This window comes from Corythoichthys intestinalis, chromosome 14, assembly GCF_030265065.1.
Source record: "Corythoichthys intestinalis isolate RoL2023-P3 chromosome 14, ASM3026506v1, whole genome shotgun sequence".
NCBI classification, from domain to species: domain Eukaryota; kingdom Metazoa; phylum Chordata; class Actinopteri; order Syngnathiformes; family Syngnathidae; genus Corythoichthys; species Corythoichthys intestinalis.
This window is the reverse complement of record NC_080408.1, coordinates 12,622,935-12,643,199: the sequence shown is the minus strand read 5'-3', so window position 1 is coordinate 12,643,199 and position 20,265 is coordinate 12,622,935. Positions and strand designations below refer to the sequence as shown.

The 20,265-nt window shown below is 39.5% G+C and overlaps 1 protein-coding gene across 7 annotated transcripts in view; it reads left to right on the top strand.

The window, feature by feature from the left end:
- Positions 1 to 20,265, top strand: part of LOC130929692 (RNA-binding Raly-like protein) — a 208,670-nt gene that overhangs the window by 165,743 nt on the left and 22,662 nt on the right. For 6 of the 7 annotated variants that reach the window (XM_057857082.1, XM_057857083.1, XM_057857079.1 and 3 more), the window contains 3 exons: positions 8,828 to 9,027; positions 14,610 to 14,711; positions 14,812 to 14,969. In XM_057857082.1, coding sequence (XP_057713065.1) covers positions 8,828 to 9,027; positions 14,610 to 14,711; positions 14,812 to 14,969 — 460 coding nt within the window. The remainder of the gene's footprint in view (positions 1 to 8,827; positions 9,028 to 14,609; positions 14,712 to 14,811; positions 14,970 to 20,265) is intronic. The other variant, XM_057857084.1, reaches the window with a different exon arrangement.

The following is a 20,265-nucleotide window of genomic DNA, read 5'->3' as shown; positions in this document are numbered from 1 at the left end:
TTCAGCCGAAAATATCTTAACTCATTTGCTCCCAGAAAGGTATAAACACGTTCTATTTTTAATTGTTTCAGTGTCCCAAAAACGTATTTATACGTCTTTTACGTTTTTTTTTTTTCAAAAGAGACATCTCTGGGTTATTATTCAATTTACCTCCAAAGCACAAAGCTGAAAATCCATTTTAAAGCAATGAAACTGACCACTGGAGGGCAGTAGCGCATTTCGTAAGACCCGCAACCCGATTCAACGGCAACAAACGGCCAAGCCGCACAGCCGGGGTGCAGGCAGAAGACGACCAAATGGATGACAGGCAGCGGAAGACCGTGCAGAACAACCGGTATGACGCCCGGGATGCCAGGCGCTGGACGACCGAGCAGAATGACCGGGACCACTAATGCAGCGGACGATGCCTTTGAGTCCGTGCTGCTAGCGAGCAGAGCCAGCAGAGACTCAAAAAAATTCATCTTTATGAGACAGGCGGCGATGAGGGAAAAGTTTAACCAGCCAGAACAGCGTCATCTTTTGATTAGTTATGTGTAAATAAATTGTTACTTTGCTATCAAAAGCTTTATTTGTCTTGTTGTTTATCATATTTTGTAAAAGGAAAACATTATTCAGATGTTTGAGATGTAACTAAAGCAAAAAAAAAAAAAAAAAACTTTCATCAGAAATTAACTACGGAAATAACTCTAAGCTATTTTCTAATGCTGATTTCTAAAGAATGGAAAAATATATGAACTAATTTTTTTGTGAAGAGGAGAGTCTAATCTTTCTTTTGGTGGGTTCCATGTTTGTATAGCAATAGAACAGAATTTTCTGTGGGCCTTGCAAAATCAGTCAAAATCCAGTAAAACGGCCGGGAGCGAAAGGCCTTACTCCGGTGAAAATGGCTGGGAGTGAATGAGTTAAGTATTGTCATCCAAAAGACTAAGATGAAAATTAAAAGGGCTGCCAAAAACAACACTGGCTCAGAGTTTGCCACGAAATGTTCACTGCCACCGGGAACGCACCCTCCCAAGGGGTTTCAAACGGCACCTTTCAAACAAAATTTCTCAAATCTCGGAGGTCGTAGAACTTTTTAGAACATGTTTGTGTACTTGTGAGAAGGGACTACACTGCTGGCCAAAAGTATTGGCACCCCTGCAATTCTGTCAGATAATGCTCAATTTCTTCCAGAAAATGATTGCAATTACAAATGCTTTGGTAGTTATATCTTCATTTATTTTGTGTGCAATGAAAAACACAAAAGAGAATGAAAACAAAAATCATTATCATTTACACAAAAAAAAAAAAAAATGGGCCCGACAAAAGTATTGGCACCCTCAGCCTAATACTTGGTAGCCCAAGGTTTAGACAAAATAACTGCGAACAACCGCTTCCGGTATCCATCAATGAGTTTCTTACAATGCTCTGCTGGAATTTTAGACCATTGTTCTTTGGCCAACTGCTCCAGGTCTCTGAGATTTGAAGGGTACCTTCTTCTAACTGCCATTTTCAGATCTCTCCACAGGTGTTCCATGGGATTCAGGTCTGGACTCATTACTGGCCACTTTAGAAGTTGCCAGTGCTTTCTCTCAAACCATTTTCTAGTGCTTTCTGAAGCGTGTTTTGGGTCTTTATCCTGCTCATAATGCCATGCACAAGGTCAAGCAGTCCAGTGCCAGAGGTAGCACAGCAAGCCCAAAACCTCAAGGAACATCCGCCATGTTTGACTGCGAGGACTGTGTGTCGTTTTTCCCCTGTAAACTCTATGTTGATGCCTTTCCCCCAAAAAAGCTCTACTTTTGTCTCATCTGACCAAAGAACATTCTTCCAAAATGTTTTTGGCTTTCTCAGGTAAGTTTTGGCAAACTCCAGCCTGGCTTTTTTATATCTCTGGGTCAGAAGTGGGGTCTTCTTACCATAGAGTCCCTTTTCATTCAGACGCCAACGAATAGTACGGGTTGACACTGTTGTACCCTCGGACTGCAGGACAGCTTGAACTTGTTTGGATGTTAGTCGAGGTTCTTTATCCACCATCCGCGCAATCTTTCGTTGAAATCTTTCGTCAATTTTTCTTATCCATCCACATCTAGGGAGGTTAGCCACAGTGCCAAGGGCTTTACACTTAAGCCTGAGTTATACTCCCGCGTTGCGGTGACGGCGTAGCGACTACGGCGTCATTCGACATTCGATAGTTCTGCGGTGAGGGAACGCGTTGCTCTGTAATTCAGCGCCAAGCCACTAGAGGGATGTGGCGTTATGTTTGTACGGTTTTGGGGCATGCTTGTTTACTTCCGCTAGTCGGAGAAAAAATAAACAATGCAAGATGGAACTCTTGAAAGTAAATATTCTGCTCATCAACACTGAATAAATATTGAACATACAAATGTTGACGGGCAGGCGACGCAGAAGACGGTTTCGAGGCGGTCTGGCCGACTTTTGATGCCGCACAGAGACTCGGGTGGAGAGAGCTAGCTGTGGCGGCTAGCTTCAAACTGGCGTCGAGCACTGCGTTCAAGGTCTACAAAGCCCTCCAGCCTGTTTGCCGTGTCCTACAACCAGCCAGTGGGAAGCCATAGCAGATTTCTGGCGTCTAGGGAACTTCCCAAACTGCGTTGGGAGGCTTGATTTTAAGGTTATCATAAAAAGCACCGAAGCACTCTCAATCAGTGATGATGTATTGTGTGTGTGAACTGTCTGTTATTGAAAATTAAAGATCAAAACAACTCTTTTGACACCAGATCTGTGCTTTATTCTTCATATACTTGAAACATATGTACACAGTAAATGATGAAGTGCACCAACCAAAAATACGACATAAAGTGATAAAAAGTTGGCAGTTTTTGGCCGACTGTGTCACCGCTTCGTGTGGCCACTCGATTCCGACCACCCACGTCTCGGTGGTTCTTCCATTTATTTATTTTTTCGATCGCCGACCTTGCCATTTGGCAGTCACAATAATAATTTTTCATGACGAGACATGCTCTTCGATGATATTCCCGTCGGCTTGGTGCATTTTTGCGTGTAGAAAATAATGTTTGATTCTATTCTACAATGGCGGTGTTTTCGCCCGGAAACAACAGTCTGAACGGACCAATCACAGTCCGTTTTCGCTACGTCTACGCGTCTACGCGACGCGAAGGTTACAAAAATCGAGAGGTGCGCGTCAGGCTACGGCGTAGGGTCGTAACTCGATTCTTCCTTGACGGCGTAGGTCTGACGCAGAAGTATAACTCGGCCTTTATTGATGACACTGTGCACGTTAGACACAGGAACATTCAGGTCTTTGGAGATGCACTTGTAGCCTTGAGATTGCCCATGCTTCCTCACAATTTTGCTTTTGCTCAAGTCCTCAGACAGTTCTTTGGTCTTCTTTCTTTTCTCCATACTCAATGTGGTACACACAAGGACACAGAACAGAGGTTGAGTGCGATTTAGTTATTGCAACCACCTGTTATGTGCCACAGGTTATTTAACAGGTGCTGTCAATTACACAAATTAGATAAGCATCACATGAATTTTCAAAGAGTGCCAATACGGTTGCCCGGCCAATTTTTTTTAGTTTTGTGTAAAATAATAATGATTAAATTTTTTTTCCCATTCTCTTTTGTGTTTTTTCATTGCAAGCAAAATAAATGATATTACTACCGAAGCATTTGTAATTGCAATCATTTTCTGGGAGAAGTTGAGCATGATCCGACAGAAGTGCAGGGGTGCCAATACTTTTGGCCAGCAGTGTATATTTTATTTCCGCCTGATCGTAAAAAAAAAAAAAAAAAAGGGGGCAAAGCGCACTAATCAGAAAATAATAAAATAAAATACCGTATTTTTCGGACTTTAAGTTGCAGTTTTTTTCATAGTTTGGCTGGGGGTGCGACTTATACTCAGGAGCGACTTATATGTGAAATTATTAACACATTATGATATCATTTCACATGTTATTTTGGTGTTTTGGAGTGACACTGATGTTTTGGTAAACTTGTCATTATGTTCTGTATGCTAAAGTTATCTGAATAACTCTTAATAGCTATGGCCACGTTCGCGTTCTGCCTTTGGCAATGTGCGTTCAATTGTATTATTGACTTTTTTTATATTTAAATGCATGTTTTTAGTTTGTGGCGCTTTCACATCCACGCGGGGCCCACTCGCACTTGTTTATGTGAATAAGAGCGCTCACACGGCAGAAAAAGACGGACAGCTATGCAGCTCTGAGTGAGTGGAAGAGTTAGCGAGAGAGAAACACAGCTGCGAACCTGCGTTCATTGTTTATGCGTGTAAAATATAGGGGTGCACGATATCCATTTTTTGAAACCGATACCGATATCGATAACTTCCTGCTCCTCAAGGCCGATACCAATACGATAACCGATAATATATATAAAATTTTTCAACGTATATTCACCTGAGTTTTTGAACACCTGTATGTCAAAGATACTAGTGGTTGATTCAGCATAGACTTGCCTTCGACCGAACCAGAATTTTCATGATGACATGAACATTATTGTAATAAACAAAACAAAGACAGTAACAAAGCTTTGCATACTGGAAAAACAGGAGTGGAAACAAACGCACACATTCCAATCCGACACCGTGCCAAAAATATTATTATTGGGATGACGTCATTATTCCTATTATCGGACCAATAATTATCGGACCGATAATTATCGTGCACTTCTAGTAAAATATTTCTACAGAGGCAACACCTGTGTGTATCATCTTTTCTGTTGTTGTTGTGTGTTTTCCACCCGCGATCAGACACTTAGAGTCATTTGTGTGGTTGTTTGAACGATGTGCTAATGCTAGCGAACACATGCAAACTGTTTGTGTCATTGCTGTCATAGAACCTAATTATCATTTATTTACCTTGATGCGAACCTGTTTGGTTTCGAGGACGAAATTGATTCAGCAAATTATACGGACGTTCAGCATCGTCATTTGGGAGTTTAGCTCGCTGTATAGCCAGGACCGAGCCGTAGCGTCCTGGTGAGGACAATATATTCGCATTTCGTTGTTCATGCACTGTACACTGTACACTTATTCAGCATGTTGTTCTCTATTGTATTTTTTATTAAATTACCTTTCAAAATGACATATCTGTTCTATGTGTTGGATTTTATCAAGTAAATTTCCTCCAAAAATGCGACTTGTACTTCTGTGCGACTTATATACTGTATGTTTTTTTTCTCTTCGTTGGGCATTTTATGGCTGGTGCGACTTATACTCACTTGCGACTTGTAGTCTGAAAAATACGGTAGTAATAATTTACAAAATTGAAATAAAAAGTGAATTGTATACATGTGTATTATTGGACCTTTCGGTTTTCGTGTTTCCAATATTCAGTTTTAGGCAAAGAATTCTACTTTTAGTATTGTACATCCCTATTGACAATCATTAATAAAAAATGTGCACACCATGCTGGTACATACAGATTGTTAAATATTTGGTGTGGGACTGTACATGCACCAATGTATTGGACATTCAGTACAGTTAAGTTAAGAAATGTACATTATTTTCACATGGCACACATTAGCAAAAGGAAAGTAAGAGCCACTAAAACATCCTCTAGCCATACGTTGACAAACACCTAAACAAATCCAGTGTAGCTCATCTCTGGATTGCGGGCGTCATTGCTAAGAAATTGCAAAAACAGAAAAGAGCTTGGTTACATATTAGTAAATATTCCTGTTTATTTATTTGGACAACTTTTAATAAATTGAAGAATTTGCTGCTAGCAGTTTAATGTTTATTCATTGTGAGTGTTCTCCCTCGCAAATGTGAGGCAAAAATATGATCTTAAAACCAAATTTAAAAGTAGAGAACAAGCGGATGATTTTCCGCATACCTAATAAATATTTGACATGGCTTTGGAGGACATCATAAATGAAGGTTCCCTACTCCTGCGCTCCTCTGTTCCTGATATTAGGCTTACTTTCTGGAGGCAGTTGAGTTTCCTCATTAGAATTAGCATCTGAGGCTATGCGAGCGTATGAGCGTACAGGCCTAATGAATGTCTTGTTGCAAGCTTTTTATTCCTCCACTCTGGGCTTCCTAATGACGCTTTTACCCGAGCGCCGACTGTCAGATTGTCCCCCGGCTGCTCGTTGCTGTCTATTTATCTTGCTTTTTGACATTTTCATGTCTTTGTTTACTTCCCGTGCTTTGAATTATTTCTGAGTCTACGCATGCCTGCTTTGAGTCATTATCTGTATTTTCGGCAGAGACTCGCGTCGTCTGTTTTGATGACTTCTTATTTGACAAAAACTAAAAGACTTGAGGAACTCGACTCGGTTGTTTAAAACTCAGACTTGGCTTGGGACATCATGACTTTGAAAACTTTTTGAATTTCAACAGTTTTTGATCAATCTTAATTCCAAAGAGTCAAGTCGACTGGTGTTCACAACCAAACTTAACAGATTTTTTGCGTTCGGTTCCTTGATTGATGTTGATTGAGGTGGCTGATCGCTGCCAACCCTGCCTGTTCAAATGGATTGGACATCTATCATAAAATAATTGGAATTATTTCAATAGACTACATCTTAAAGCTCATTTGAAAAGTAACGTCTAAAAAGAGGATGACTTCTTGAGATATTCTACAAACAGTATGATTTGGAGGGGGAAAAAAACACATTTTGATTAACACTTGGCTATTAAACGACATTATACAGTGGGGTAAATAAGTATTTAGTCAACCACCAATTGTGCAAGTTCTCCTACTTGAAAAGATTAGAGAGGCCTGTAATTGTCAACATGGGTAAACCTTAACCACGAGAGACAGAATGTGGAAAAAAAAAACAGAAAATCACATAAATATGCAAAATAAGTATTTGGTCACCTACATACAAGCAAGATTTCTGGCTGTCAAAGAGGTCTAACTTCTTCTAACGAGGTCTAACGAGGCTCCACTTGTTACCTCTATTAATGGCACCTGTTTTAACTCATTATCGGTATAAAAGACACCTGTCCACAAACTCAGTCAGTCACACTCCAAACTCCACTATGGCCAAGACCAAAGAGCTGTCGAAGGACACCAGAGACAAAATTGTAGACCTGCACCAGGCTGGGAAGACTGAATCTGCAATAGGTGAAACACTTGGTGTAAAGAAATCAACTGTGGGAGCAATTATTAGAAAATGGAAGCCATACAAGACAACTGATAATCTGCCTCGATCTGGGGCTCCATGCTAGATGTCACCCCGTGGCGTCAGAATGATAACAAGAACGGTGAGCAAAAATCCCAGAACATCATTAACACAATGCGCCGCCAGGGACACAAATTCTGCACTGCCAGACGTGTCCCCCTGCTGAAGCCAGTACACGTCCAGGCCCGTCTGCGGTTCGCTAGAGAGCATTTGGATGATCCAGAAGAGGACTGGGAGAATGTGTTATGGTCAGATGAAACCAAAATACAACTTTTTGGTATAAACACAAGTTCCCGTGTTTGGAGGAGAAAGAATGCTGAATTGCATCCGAAGAACACCATACCTACTGTGAAGCATGGGGGTGGAAACATCATGCTTTGGGGCTGTTTTTCTGCATAGGGACCAGGACGACTGATCTGTGTAAAGGAAAGAATGAAAGGGGCCATGTATCGAGAGATTTTGAGTGAAAATCTCCTTCCATCAGCAACGGCATTGAAGATGAGACGTGGCTTGGTCTTTCAGAATGACAACGATCCCAAACACACAGCCAGGGCAACAAAGGAGTGGCTTCGTAAGAAGCATTTCAAGGTCCTGGAGTTGCCTAGCCAGTCTCCAGATCTCAACCCCATAGAAAATCTGTGGAAGGAGTTGAAAGTCCGTGTTGTCCAACGACAGTCCCAAAACATCACTGCTCTAGAGGGTATTTGCATGGAGGAATGGGCCAAAATACCAGTAACAGTGTGTGAAAAGCTTGTAAAGAGTTACAGAAAACGTTTGGCCTCCGTTATTGCCAACGAAGGGTACATAACAAAGTATTGAGATGAACTTTGGTATTGACCAAATACTTATTTTCCACCATGATTTTCAAATAAATTCTTTAAAAATCAAACAATGTGATTTTCTGTTTTTTTTTTCCACATTCTGTCTCTCATGGTTGAGGTTTACCCATGTTTACAATCACAGGCCTCTGTAATATTTTCAAGTGGGAGAACTTGCACAATTAGTGGTTGACTAAATACTTATTTGCCCCACTGTAATTGAAGTTGTGTCATGAAGTGGTTTTGAGTACATTATTTATAGAGGTGCTCCATATGCACACAGGTTTGATAAATTGCCCAATTATGTAATCACTAGCAGTATGGCCCAGCATTGCTCAGGTCTGTGTAACGTGAACGCAATACAACCATATCGCAGATAAAACATACTTTGCTTAGATATGCAGCTGTATTGTAGTAATAATAAAAGGAAACCATATTGTCGCAAGCAACGTGGAATAAAATGAGAATTTTAATGTTTCACCGTTGCTGCTCTTGTGCTCCATACACCGCACAACCCCAGGAGACAGTGTGTTTGTTGAACGGTAAACACCAGAACATAACAACGGCAACCACAACTCTCAGTCACGGTTGCCGTAATTACCCATGAACCATTGCCCGTGTAACACATAATAAATAACCTTCAACGACTCACCAGGTTCAAGACAAAATCACTTAGGACTTGAAATTTGAGGTTTACAGGAGTCTTGTAAATTTGACTAAGTTGACCGAGTCTCTGAATTAGGGCAGTTTAGGCTAGAACAACTTGGTCGCATCTGTGGGGGAAAAAATAACCTGGGATTGAAGCATTTGAATCACAAGTGTGGTCATATCGCAAGACATCACTGTGTTAAACATTTCAATTCCCCTTGACAGTGATAATTGTGTCTTCAGACTGCTTGAGTACCATGGTCGTGTGATGCCGCCCACCAGGGCCGTCATCCCGGTCAAGCGCTCTCGGCTCGTTGTGCCGTCCACCCCACGTAGAGTCAAGTCTTCATTCTCTGTCCGGGCCTGCTCTTCCCCATCTTCTTCCTCTTCTTCTTCTTCCTCCCGGCTGGTCAACGTTGCCTCATCTGTCACAGGACCCAAGCGTACGTACTCTTTTCAGCTTTCTTAAACTACAGGTATGACTCTCCATTCACTGATTTTTAGCCACTGGTATATATAGTATATTGAATTATAAATATTGTGAAACAATAGATTCTGTATATGTTGTAGTGGTACTGTTTGGCAGTGACTGGAAGGAAAATGAAAAGGAAAATGAGCTCACAAAACATGATATGACAGAGCATTTGGTTGTCATGGATCAGACATTTCCAAAGTCCGGCCCCGGGGCCAAATGCGGCCCGTGGTCAAATTTCATCCGGCCCCCAGCCTCTGTCATAAAATCAATCATGTCTGGCCCGCACACAGACTTAATAAATTGGTCAGCAGTACTGCTACCAGCATATGAAGTAGCTTACACACTAAATGCTGCTCCTGATTTTCCCACTAAAAGGCAGCAGCACTCTAAGCAACATTACCCCGTGTTACCCTTTATTCCCCATTTCTAAAATGGTGACAATCAACAAAAAAAGAAAGTTGACTGTGACAGCCGACGCTTCAAGGATAGAGGGAAAGTGGACTATTTCTTCTCTAAAATACACAACAACTGTGTCTGCGTCATTTGCAAAGAGACAGTCGCTGTTTTTAAAGAGTTCAATGTGAGGCAATATTACCAAACAAGACACACTGACATGTACGACAAGATTACAGGGAAGATACGTAGCGAGAAATTGAAGCAACTTGAAGCTAGTTTAATTTTACAGGAGCAGTATTTCGCAGGAGCCCCAGAGTCGGAAGAGAATGCCAAAAAGGCTAGTTGCGAGATTGTTGAAATAATTTAGGGCTGTCAAACGATTAAAATTTTTAATCGAATTAATCACAGCTTAAAAATTAATTAATCGGAATTAATCGCAATTCAAACCATCTATAAAACATGCCATATTTTTCTGTAAATTATTGTTAGAATGGAAAGATAAGACACAAGACGGATATATATATTCATCATATGGTACATAAAGACTGTATTTGTTTATTATAACAATAAATCAACAAGATGGCATTAACATTAACATTCTTTTAAAGCGATCCATGGATAGAAAGACTTGTAGTTCTTAAAAGATAAATGTTAGTACAAGTTATAGAAATTTTATATTAAAACCCCTCTTAATGTTTTCGTTTTATTAAAATTTGTAACATTTTCAATCAAAAAATAAACTATGGTAGTAGCTCGCCATTGTTGATGTCAATAATTACACAATGCTCATGGTGCTGAAGCCCATAAAATCAGCCACACCCAAGCGCCAGCAGAGGGCGACAAAACACCAAAAAACACAAGTAACAAGTCGACATGACACTGTGCTGTCATTTTAATCTGTTTGAGCGGGGCATGTGCGTTAATTGCGTCAAATATTTTAACGTGATTAATTTAAAAAATTAATTACCACCCGTTAACGCGATAATTTTGACAGTCCTAAATTAATTTTTTAAAAAAATAATAAAGCTAATGTGACACACAGAATGGCGTGCTAAAATTTGCTTAAATATATTGTTCTACGTAAAGGACGTCAGCCAAGGTCAGCCCTCCACATTTTTACCACACCAAATCTAGCCCCATTTGCAAAAAGTTTGGTCACCCCTAGATCATTGGCCTTGGATTCAAAGTTCGAATTATGGCAAGGCGAGTCAATGATAATCAACTTTCTTCTCATGAAAAACAAAGTTGTAGCAGTCGCTGCTTACTACATGTGCATAAGGCACTGTGGGCACCACATGGTCTGAGGGGCACGCCCGCAAGTAGTTTAAAAAAAAAAAAAAAGTATACACGTGCCCAAGCAATACTATCCTATGTGGGACAGTGTTAATACTTGTATGTTTTCACCATAGGCGGAGTTTGACTTTTGTCGAGTGGGGCAAAACATGTTTATGACCCTGAAATTCAGTGTCAGCAATAGAGGTGGGAATCTTTGGGTACCTAACGATTTGATCATGATTAAGATTCGGAGGCTCCGATTCGATTATAAATCGATTATTGATGTCACCCAAACCCCCCCTTTTAATGTTTTGTACATTAGTTCCAAAATAATGTAAAAAAATCCTATTAGGCTAAACCAAACAAGTATCAAGTTAACAGTTAAAAACACTAAACAAAATACTCAAGTCCCCATTCTGTATCAGCAGCTTTAAATTACATTCAATTAATTTAATGATGTGAATCAACCGTTAAAGTTGATGAAATTGCTCCCGTTATTCCATAATTTCCCTTCTGTTTACTTTCAATATGTCAAAGTTTTAAAACTGTTTCATTATTTAGATCGATTCAAGTCAAGATTTTGCTGATTTAGGAGTATTTCAGATAAAAAGTTAATTAGGTTCGCTACAACAGAGCCTTCTAGAGAAGTCTACTGCTTTAAGATGGCGGCTGTTTACAACGCGGCAACTACTAAACGGCAAGCCTGTCATTTCGCATCTAGTTCTTTTTATATGTTCTAACACCGCGGCCGTCTGTCATTTAGCATCTAGTTCTGCATATATGTGATATCTACTATAGCCATATGTGGTCGTATGTTTGTAGCAACTAGCAACTGGGCGTATTTTGAACCAACTGTCGGCCGCAGTCAGGTATTTTTGTTTTTTTTATCTAGCGGCATGAGTTGAACATGATATTTGCTCTTGGTCCGTTCCTCATTGCGTCCTGAAGACCGCGCTGACTGTGTTTTAGTTCTGCTTTACCTGGTATAATTCAATTATCAGAATTTGGATGTTTGTGAATCCTTCTCGAATCTTCCAAGGCCAAATTGCGAATAATCTAAGAATCGGAAGTTTCGCACGCCTCTAGTCAGCAATAAAATTACCCTACAAGATAATTGTATATACAGTATATACCGTATTGGTCAAATATAAGACGGTGTTTTTTGCATTGAAATAAGACTGAAAAAGTGGTTGTCGTCTTATATTCGCGGTCTAGACGTTATGCCCATTCACGACTCGAGATGGCACCAGATATCATTGAAGCAATGTTCTGTCATGACAGATCTCAGCTACTCTCAAGTTTAACCAGTTTGCGTTATTTTATTGCAGTGTTTTTCCTATTCAGATTTGTTTCAAGACTACAGTTACAGTTAGACTTCACTTTGATGGTTAATGCAGTTATTGCAATTTTGTTGTTTTATCACAATAGATGGGTTTATTTACATTTCAAAAACCAGAAGCCATTCATTTACGAATGTGATTGCACTTTAGTTTACGTATTTAATTGTTGAGATATTAAGACTTGAATGAGGCAAAATAACATGTTTTTTCTCTCAGATATATTGTCATAATCATTTGTTTCAGATGTACTGTAATTACTTTCTGTATAAAAATTAATTTGGTGTTCAAAAAGTTTTTTTTTTCAAACTAGGGGGTCGTTTTGTAATCAGGGCCGTCTTATATTCGGGCAAATACGGTATATATCATGACACTGTTCGTGTTCAATCCTCAGTTCAAACACAGTTGTTGTTGAAGCTTTTGAAAGCTTACGTTTAAAGAAATTCTAGATAATCTATCTTGCCTCCTCAGGTGTAGTTTTGGCTAAGCAAAGCAAAGGACGTCTCTAAGGTGCTAGAATAGTCACATAATCTGTTCCAAAAATAATATAGACCCAGTAATAAAATACTTAGTTGGATTCTTGTTTATTTCATTCATTTTTGTGTTTGTTTTATTGCTTTACAACTTTTATAGACAACATTTTACCAGCTACAGTCATGTAAAAAAATTGGGACACCGTATAGAAGCTGTGTTTTATAACATATTTGGTCAAATGGATATTTAATATCAATTTTAACGATCTTGAGGGATTCAATTAATAGAACTAAACAATTAAAACTGACAAAAAAGAATTTTTTTGTATATAACTTTCCATAAAATGTAATTTTAAATAAAGGCAATTTCTCTTGAGGAATAAATTAGGACACCCCCACATTCAGTCCCTCTAAAAATAGCTAAAATAACACGCAGTTGTATCACATCTGGTGTACATGATAGAACATCATTACCCAGTGTTTTGAAGGCTTAAACCTCACATTTAGTTTGGTGTGCCCCTGACTGTTCAAGTGAGATAAAACACCATGGTGAGATCAAATGTGCTGCCTGAGGCCTTCAGAAAGAATATTGTAGACGCTCATGAGTCTGGTAAGGGATTTCAAAAGATCTCAAAAGAATATAAAATCAGCCATTTCACTGTCCGGAAAATAGTCAACAAGTGGAGGACATTCAAAACAGCTGCCAACGTGCCCAGGTCTGGCCGTCCAAACAAGTTCACCCAGAGAGCAGACAGCAAGATGCTAAAAAAGTCTCCAAAAACCCTGAAATGTTATCACGGTACCTACAGCAGGCTCTTGCTACTGTTGATGTGAAAGTGCATGCCTCTACAATCAGAAAGAGACCACAAGTTTAACCTTCATGGGAGGTGTGCAAGGAGGAAACCTTTGCTCTCCAAAAAGGACATGAAGGCCAGACTGAAGTTTGCCAGAGTGAATTTCGACAAAGACCAGGACTTTTGGAATAATGTTCTTTGGACAGATGAATCTAAAATTTAATTATATGGACACCAGAACAGAGGACATGTTTGGCGTAAGCCCAATACAATATTCCAGGAAAAGAACCTCATACCAACTGTGAAGCATGGAGGTGGAAGTATCATGGTTTGGGGATGCTTTTCTGCAGCAGGACCTGGCCAGCTCATCATCACAGAATCCACCATGAATTCTATCATGTATCAGAGAGTGCTTGAGGAACATGTGAGATCCTCTGTCAAAAAATTAAATCTGAAGCGAAACTGGACCATGCAACATGACTTTGGCCCAAAACATACCATTAAACCAACCAAGGACTGGCTCAAAAGGAAGAAATGGAGAGTCCTGGAATGGCCGAGTCAAAGCCCTGATCTTAATCCCATTGAGATGCTGTGGGGTGACTTGAAACGGGCTGTACATGCAAGAAACCCCTCAAACATCTCACAGCTGAAAGTATTCTGCATTGAGGAGTGGGGCAAACTTTATTCAGACCGATGTCAAAGACTGGTAGATGGCTACAAAACCTGTCTCACTGAAGTTATTTCAGCCAAAGGGGATAACACTAGCTATTTAGTGCTAGGGTATCCTAACTTTTTCCTCAGTTAGAATATGCATTTTTGTTGATATATTTGGTTTAATGAGTAAAACAATGCTAATTTTTGTTGTTTACCTGCAAATAAATCATTTTCTTTTCCAGAGATAAACAAGCTCAGACATTGATATGTAAAAATTTCTTTATAAAAAACTGAATATTTAATGGGGTATCCTAATTTTTTCTCATGACTGTAGGCCTTTATTTAAAATTCATATACAGTAATTGGAAAGTCAATTACATGCTATTACATTTTTCGTCTGTTGTGTGTGTGTGTGTGTGTGTGTGTGTGGGGGGGGGGGGGGGGGGGGGGTACTGCCCTGCCTGCTTCTCCTCAATCTCTGCATATGGTTTTCACTCTGTTTTAAAATTGTGTTATAACAGGCTTGAATGTGTCTATGGATCGTTTTGGAACGTATCCTCACCATAAATGGGTCTGCACTGCATATTCATCTGCTGTTTTGTTGGCATGTGTGCTTCATAGTGAAGACAGACCAGCTGCTGAGCATCAAAAAGGAACTGTCGCAAATCAAGACCAAGATAGACTCCCTGCTGGGGAGGCTTGACAAATTTGAAAGGCAGCATGGTATGAAATGGCATGAAAAAAAAAAGCATCCCTTGGAAAAGGAGGAGTTACTGTTCTGATCTTACTGCGTTGGGGTTCCGGTGCTTTCCTTTTTTGCCAGAGATGCAGAGGAAACATGAGGAGGCCTGTGAATGTCACCACGACGACCAGCCCGACCACTCTGGCGGAGAGGATCTGGGGCCGACGGCAGAGGCCGAGGCAGGGGAGATGACAGACGGGGGCGACGATTACTTTGAGGATGAGGGTGCGGGTGACATGGTGAGGTGTCAGAATAATCACATCCAATGTACATGACCTGTAATAATAGTAATAATATAGCTCACTTTTGATCGACAGTCTAATTTTCAGTTTCTAATACGAAATACTGTAACAAAGCCAACGTAAAACCTTTATTATTAATACAGGCTATGTTTGAAGTCACATCAACTTGACCAGGCTTGCAAATAGACACAACTACGATAAAGCAAACTTTTGACTCCCTCGTATTAGTATTGTGAATTTCACATAGGTATAATGCTAACCTTCATTAGCATCTCTTGTTAACTCATTAGCTGCCGTTGATGGTGTAAGACAGGGGTCCCCTAAACTACGGCCCGCGGGCTGGATACGGCCCGCCTCCACATTTGGTCCGGCCCCTTGAACACTTTTTTTTTTTTTCCCTCAATAGTGTTATTTATTTCCTGGCTTTTTTTCTGTGAAGAACCCAGAGAGGGTTATTTGGTTATTATCGATTTAATTAATAGTGTTATTATATTATATTATATTATATTATATTATATTATATTATATTATATTATATTATATTATATTATATTATATTATATTATATTATATTATATTATATTATATTATATATATATAATTTTAGGGCTGTCAAACGATTACAAATTTTAATCGAGTTAATCACAGCTGAAAAATGAATTAATCGTAATTAATCGCAATTCAAACCATCTATAAAATATGCCATATTTTTCTGTAAATTATTGTTGGGATGGAAAGATAAGTGTCACACCTGGGTGTGGGTTGTCATGTCTTGGTATTGTTTTCTCTTCCTGCTTTATTTTGAAGGCTCAACCTCCTGTTTCCACCACTCACCCTTCCTGCTGTCTCACCTGTCTCTGATTATGATTAGCTATTGTTCCCACCTGTGCCCTATTCCTCATGTGCTTAAATTGTTTGTCACTCCCTAGTCTTGTGCCAAAGTGTCTTCGTCCTTCGTCGTCACTACAGCCTGCATTCATAGTCCAAGATATTCTACATTGTGAGTTAATTCATAGTATTCTACAGTTGTGTTCTTTTATGCCTAGTGCCAAGTCCTTTGTTATAATATTCTACTCCAGTGCATTTTGCCTGGCTCTCTTGTTTCTCGTTTTTATTATTTTTGTTTCATAGCCCGTTATTTCCTCCTACTGGAGCGCCCTCAGTTTGTACTTGCCTTTGACCATTTTAAGTTATTAAAAGACTGAATTCTGCATCTGAGTCCGCTCATCTTGTCTAAGTGTGACAATAAGACAGAAGATGGATATACAGTATATATTCAACATACAGTACATAAGTACTGTATTTGTTTATTATAACAATAAATCAACAAGATAGCAATAACATTATTAACTCTTAAAGTGATCCATGGATAGAAAGACTTGTAGTTCTTAAAAGATAAATGTTAGCACAAGTTATAGAAATTGTATATTAAAACCCCTCTTAATGTTTTTGTTTTAATAAAGATTGTAAAACTTTCAATCAAAAAATAAACTAGTAGCTCGCCATTGTTGATGTCAATAATTACACAATGGTGCTGAAACCCATAAAATCAGTTGCACCCAAGCGCCAGCAGAGGGTGACAAAACACCCAAAAACACAAGTAACAAGTGGAAATGACACTGTGCTGTCATTTTAATCTGTTTGAGCGGGGCATGAGCGTTAAATGCGTCAAATATTTTAACGTGATTAATTAAAAGAAATTATTTACTGCCTGTTAACACGATAATTTTGACAGCCCTATATATTATATTGTATTATATTGTTATTATTATTTTTATTTTATTTTATTAGGGCCCGAGCACTGAGCGTGCGAAGGCCCTATTGTTTTGCAAAGGATTATTATTATTATTATTATTATTATTATTATTATTAGGGCCCGAGCACTAGACGTGCGAAGGCCCTATTGTTTTGCAAAGGATTATTTTTATTTTTTTTATTTATTTTTTTTTTTTTCAGGGCAAATGAAAACGGCCAATTTGGAGGCCTGAACATGCACGAAAAGTCACCAAAATTTGCACATACGTCCGGAAAATTGTAAATTTCGATAATTTTGCAACGTTGCAAAAAAATATAACAAAATGGCTCAGTGGCGCCCCCTTGAAATTTTAAAATTGGCCTATAACATTAGGGTATGTCAGCGTAGAGCAATGAAATTTGGGGGGTCTATACCTTGTCCAAAACCGCTCCAAAAAAGCATTTACACGCATATTCCAAACCCAACAGGAAATCGGTTATTTTGGATCAAATATGAAATTTTTATCGATTCACAGGGTGCACATTTGAGACCTTTTCGCCGAGGGAGTTAGTTGGATCATCTTCAAAATTGGTGAGACTGTTCAGGAGACATATGAAATCTTAAGTTTTGAAAATGGTGTGTTTTCATTCACGGGTCTGACCTGGGCGTGGTGCCAAAGTCGACCATTTTTTCGGCAAAATGACAAATTCAGTAAATGACTAATAGTTCCTTGACACAACGTTCAATCTTTTTCATATTTGGCATGTATGTGTGGTATCCCACCCTTAACACGAGTGCATTGAAATATTACCCATTAGGTCTAGCGCCCCCTAGTGAGAACAGGAAATGCCTTTTTTTACGAGACAGGTTCCTCCTCCAAGGGAAAAAAATCTGTTGACCTCAAACCTGCATCAGGGGAGCCTTAAGACCTGTGTTCAGGTGCCTGATGAAAAATATTGAGGTTTCGTTGAGGCGGAGGGGTCCAAACAGGAAAGTGAAAATGAACGTCAACAATTTGTCACGCAAAAAACTTTGAACAGTCATAACTCGGCAGATATACAACATATCTGCGCCAAACTTTCCGTGTTTGTTGAGAGTCATACCCTGAAGGTTCTTGTAGGGGTCATTTGCATCAACTCTACAGTGCCAACTAGTGGCGACAGAAAGAAGTTTTAAAAAAGGCCTTTCCTATTGGGTTTTTTCAACATAGAGCAAGGAAATTTGGGGAGTAGATACCTTATGCAAAACTGCTCCAAAAAGTCTCTTGCACCCGTATTCCAAATCCAACAGGAAATCGGGTATTTTGGATCGAATGTGAAATTTTCATGGGTTCACAGTAGGAGTTTACATTTGGAGGCTTGAATATGCACAAAAACTCGTAAAAATTTGCACATACATGCGGCTTTGGATAACGTTCGATAATCTTGCAATGTTACGAAAAAATGTAACAAAATGCCTCAGTGGCGCCCCCTTGAATTTTTCAAAAAGGCGTTTCCTATTAGGTTTTTTTAACATAGAGTGATGAAATTTGGGGAGTCGATACCTTGTGCAAAACTGCTCCAAAAAGTCTCTTGCACCCGTATTCCAAATCCAACAGGAAATCGGGTATTTTGGATCGAATGTGAAATTTTTATCGGTTCACAGTAGGAGTTTACATTTGGAGGCTTGAACATGCACGAAAACTCACAAAAATTTGGACATACATGTGGCTTTGCATAACGTTCAATAATCTTGCAACGTTACGAAAACATGTAACAAAATGGCTCAGTGGCGCCCCCTTGAAATTTTCAAAAAGGCCTCTCCATTTAGGTTTTTTCAACGTAAAGGGATGAAATTCGGAGAGTCGATACCTTGTACAAAACTGCTCCAAAAAGTCTCTTGCATGCATATTCCAAACCCAACAGGAAATCGGGTATTTTGGATTGAATGTGAAATTTTTATCGATTTACAGTGTGCACATTTTACACCTTGGCACCTAGGGAATTAGTTTGATCATTCTCAAAATTGGCGAGACTGTTCATGAGGCATATGAAATCTTAAGTTATCAAAATGGTGTGTTTTCATTCACGGGCCTGACCTGGGCGGGGTGCCAAAGTCGGCCATTTTTTCGGCAAAATGACAAATTCAGTAAATGACTAATAGTTCCTTCACACAACGTTCCATCTTTTTCATATCTGGCATGTATGTGCGACATCCCACCCTTAACACGAGTGCATTGAAATATTACCCATTAGGCCTAGCGCCCCCTAGTGAGAACAGGAAATGCCTTTTTTTACGAGACAGGTTCCTCCTCCAAGGAAAAAAAATCTGTTGACCTCAAACCTGCATAAGGGAAGGCTTAAGACCTGTCTTCAGGTGCCTGATGAAAAATATTGAAGTTTCGTTGAAGCGGAGGGGTCCAAACAGGAAAGTGAAAATGACTGTCAACAATTTTTCTCTCCAAAAACTTTGAACAGTCATAACTCGGCAGATATACAACATATCTGCGCCAAACTTCCCGTGCTTGTTGAGAGTCATACCCTGAAGGGCCTTGTAGAGATCATTTGCATCAACCCTACAGCGCCAACTAGTGGCAATAGAAAGTCACTCGTTTTTCCAATACATGTCCAGTTCTTTTCAGGTTGGTCATTGTAATTTGAAGACCTATTGTAATACTTATTTACGGCCCATGTCCACGTGTCTCTGTCTGTTGCCGTGACGACCCTTTATCCGCCATTTAAAGGAAATATTTTTTTTCAAAGACTCAGGCAGCTTATATAGCCACAATATTTGGCACACTTCGTCGAATTGGCCCAGTTAGAAGATTAATTTTGGTTTTGAATAAGGGCTTGGCTGCACAGCTCAGTAGTGGCTCCTTTTTTGTAGTACTCTCTCCAATAGGGGTTTTTATCTCTTGGGTGTGGGAATGTAAATAGGCGACTTTCGAGCATGTTATGTTCTAATGAGATGATTAGAGAGGAGCATCTGCCACCACCCTGACCTGCACACAGTCCGAGTTGCGTGACGTCCGAGTTGCGCTAGATTGCGAGGGCCCGTTCAGTCCTGCTTGCAGGCCTAGTTAGGGCCCGAGCACTAAGCGTGCGAAGGCCCTATTGTTTTGCAAAGGATTATTTTTTTTTTAGGGCCCGAGCACTAAGCGTGCGAAGGCCCTATTGTTTTGCAAAGGATTATTTATTTTTTTTTTTTTTATTATTTTTTATTTTTCAGGGCAAATGAAAACGGCCAATTTGGAGGCCTGAACATGCACGAAAAGTCACCAAAATTTGCACATACGTCCGGAAAATTGTAAATTTCGATAATTTTGCAACGTTGCAAAAAAATATAACAAAATGGCTCAGTGGCGCCCCCTTGAAATTTTAAAATTGGCCTATAACATTAGGGTCTGTCAGCGTAGAGCAATGAAATTTGGGGGGTCTATACCTTGTCCAAAACCGCTCCAAAAAAGCATTTACACGCATATTCCAAACCCAACAGGAAATCGGTTATTTTGGATCAAATATGAAATTTTTATCGATTTACAGGGTGCACATTTGAGACCTTTTCGCCGAGGGAGTTAGT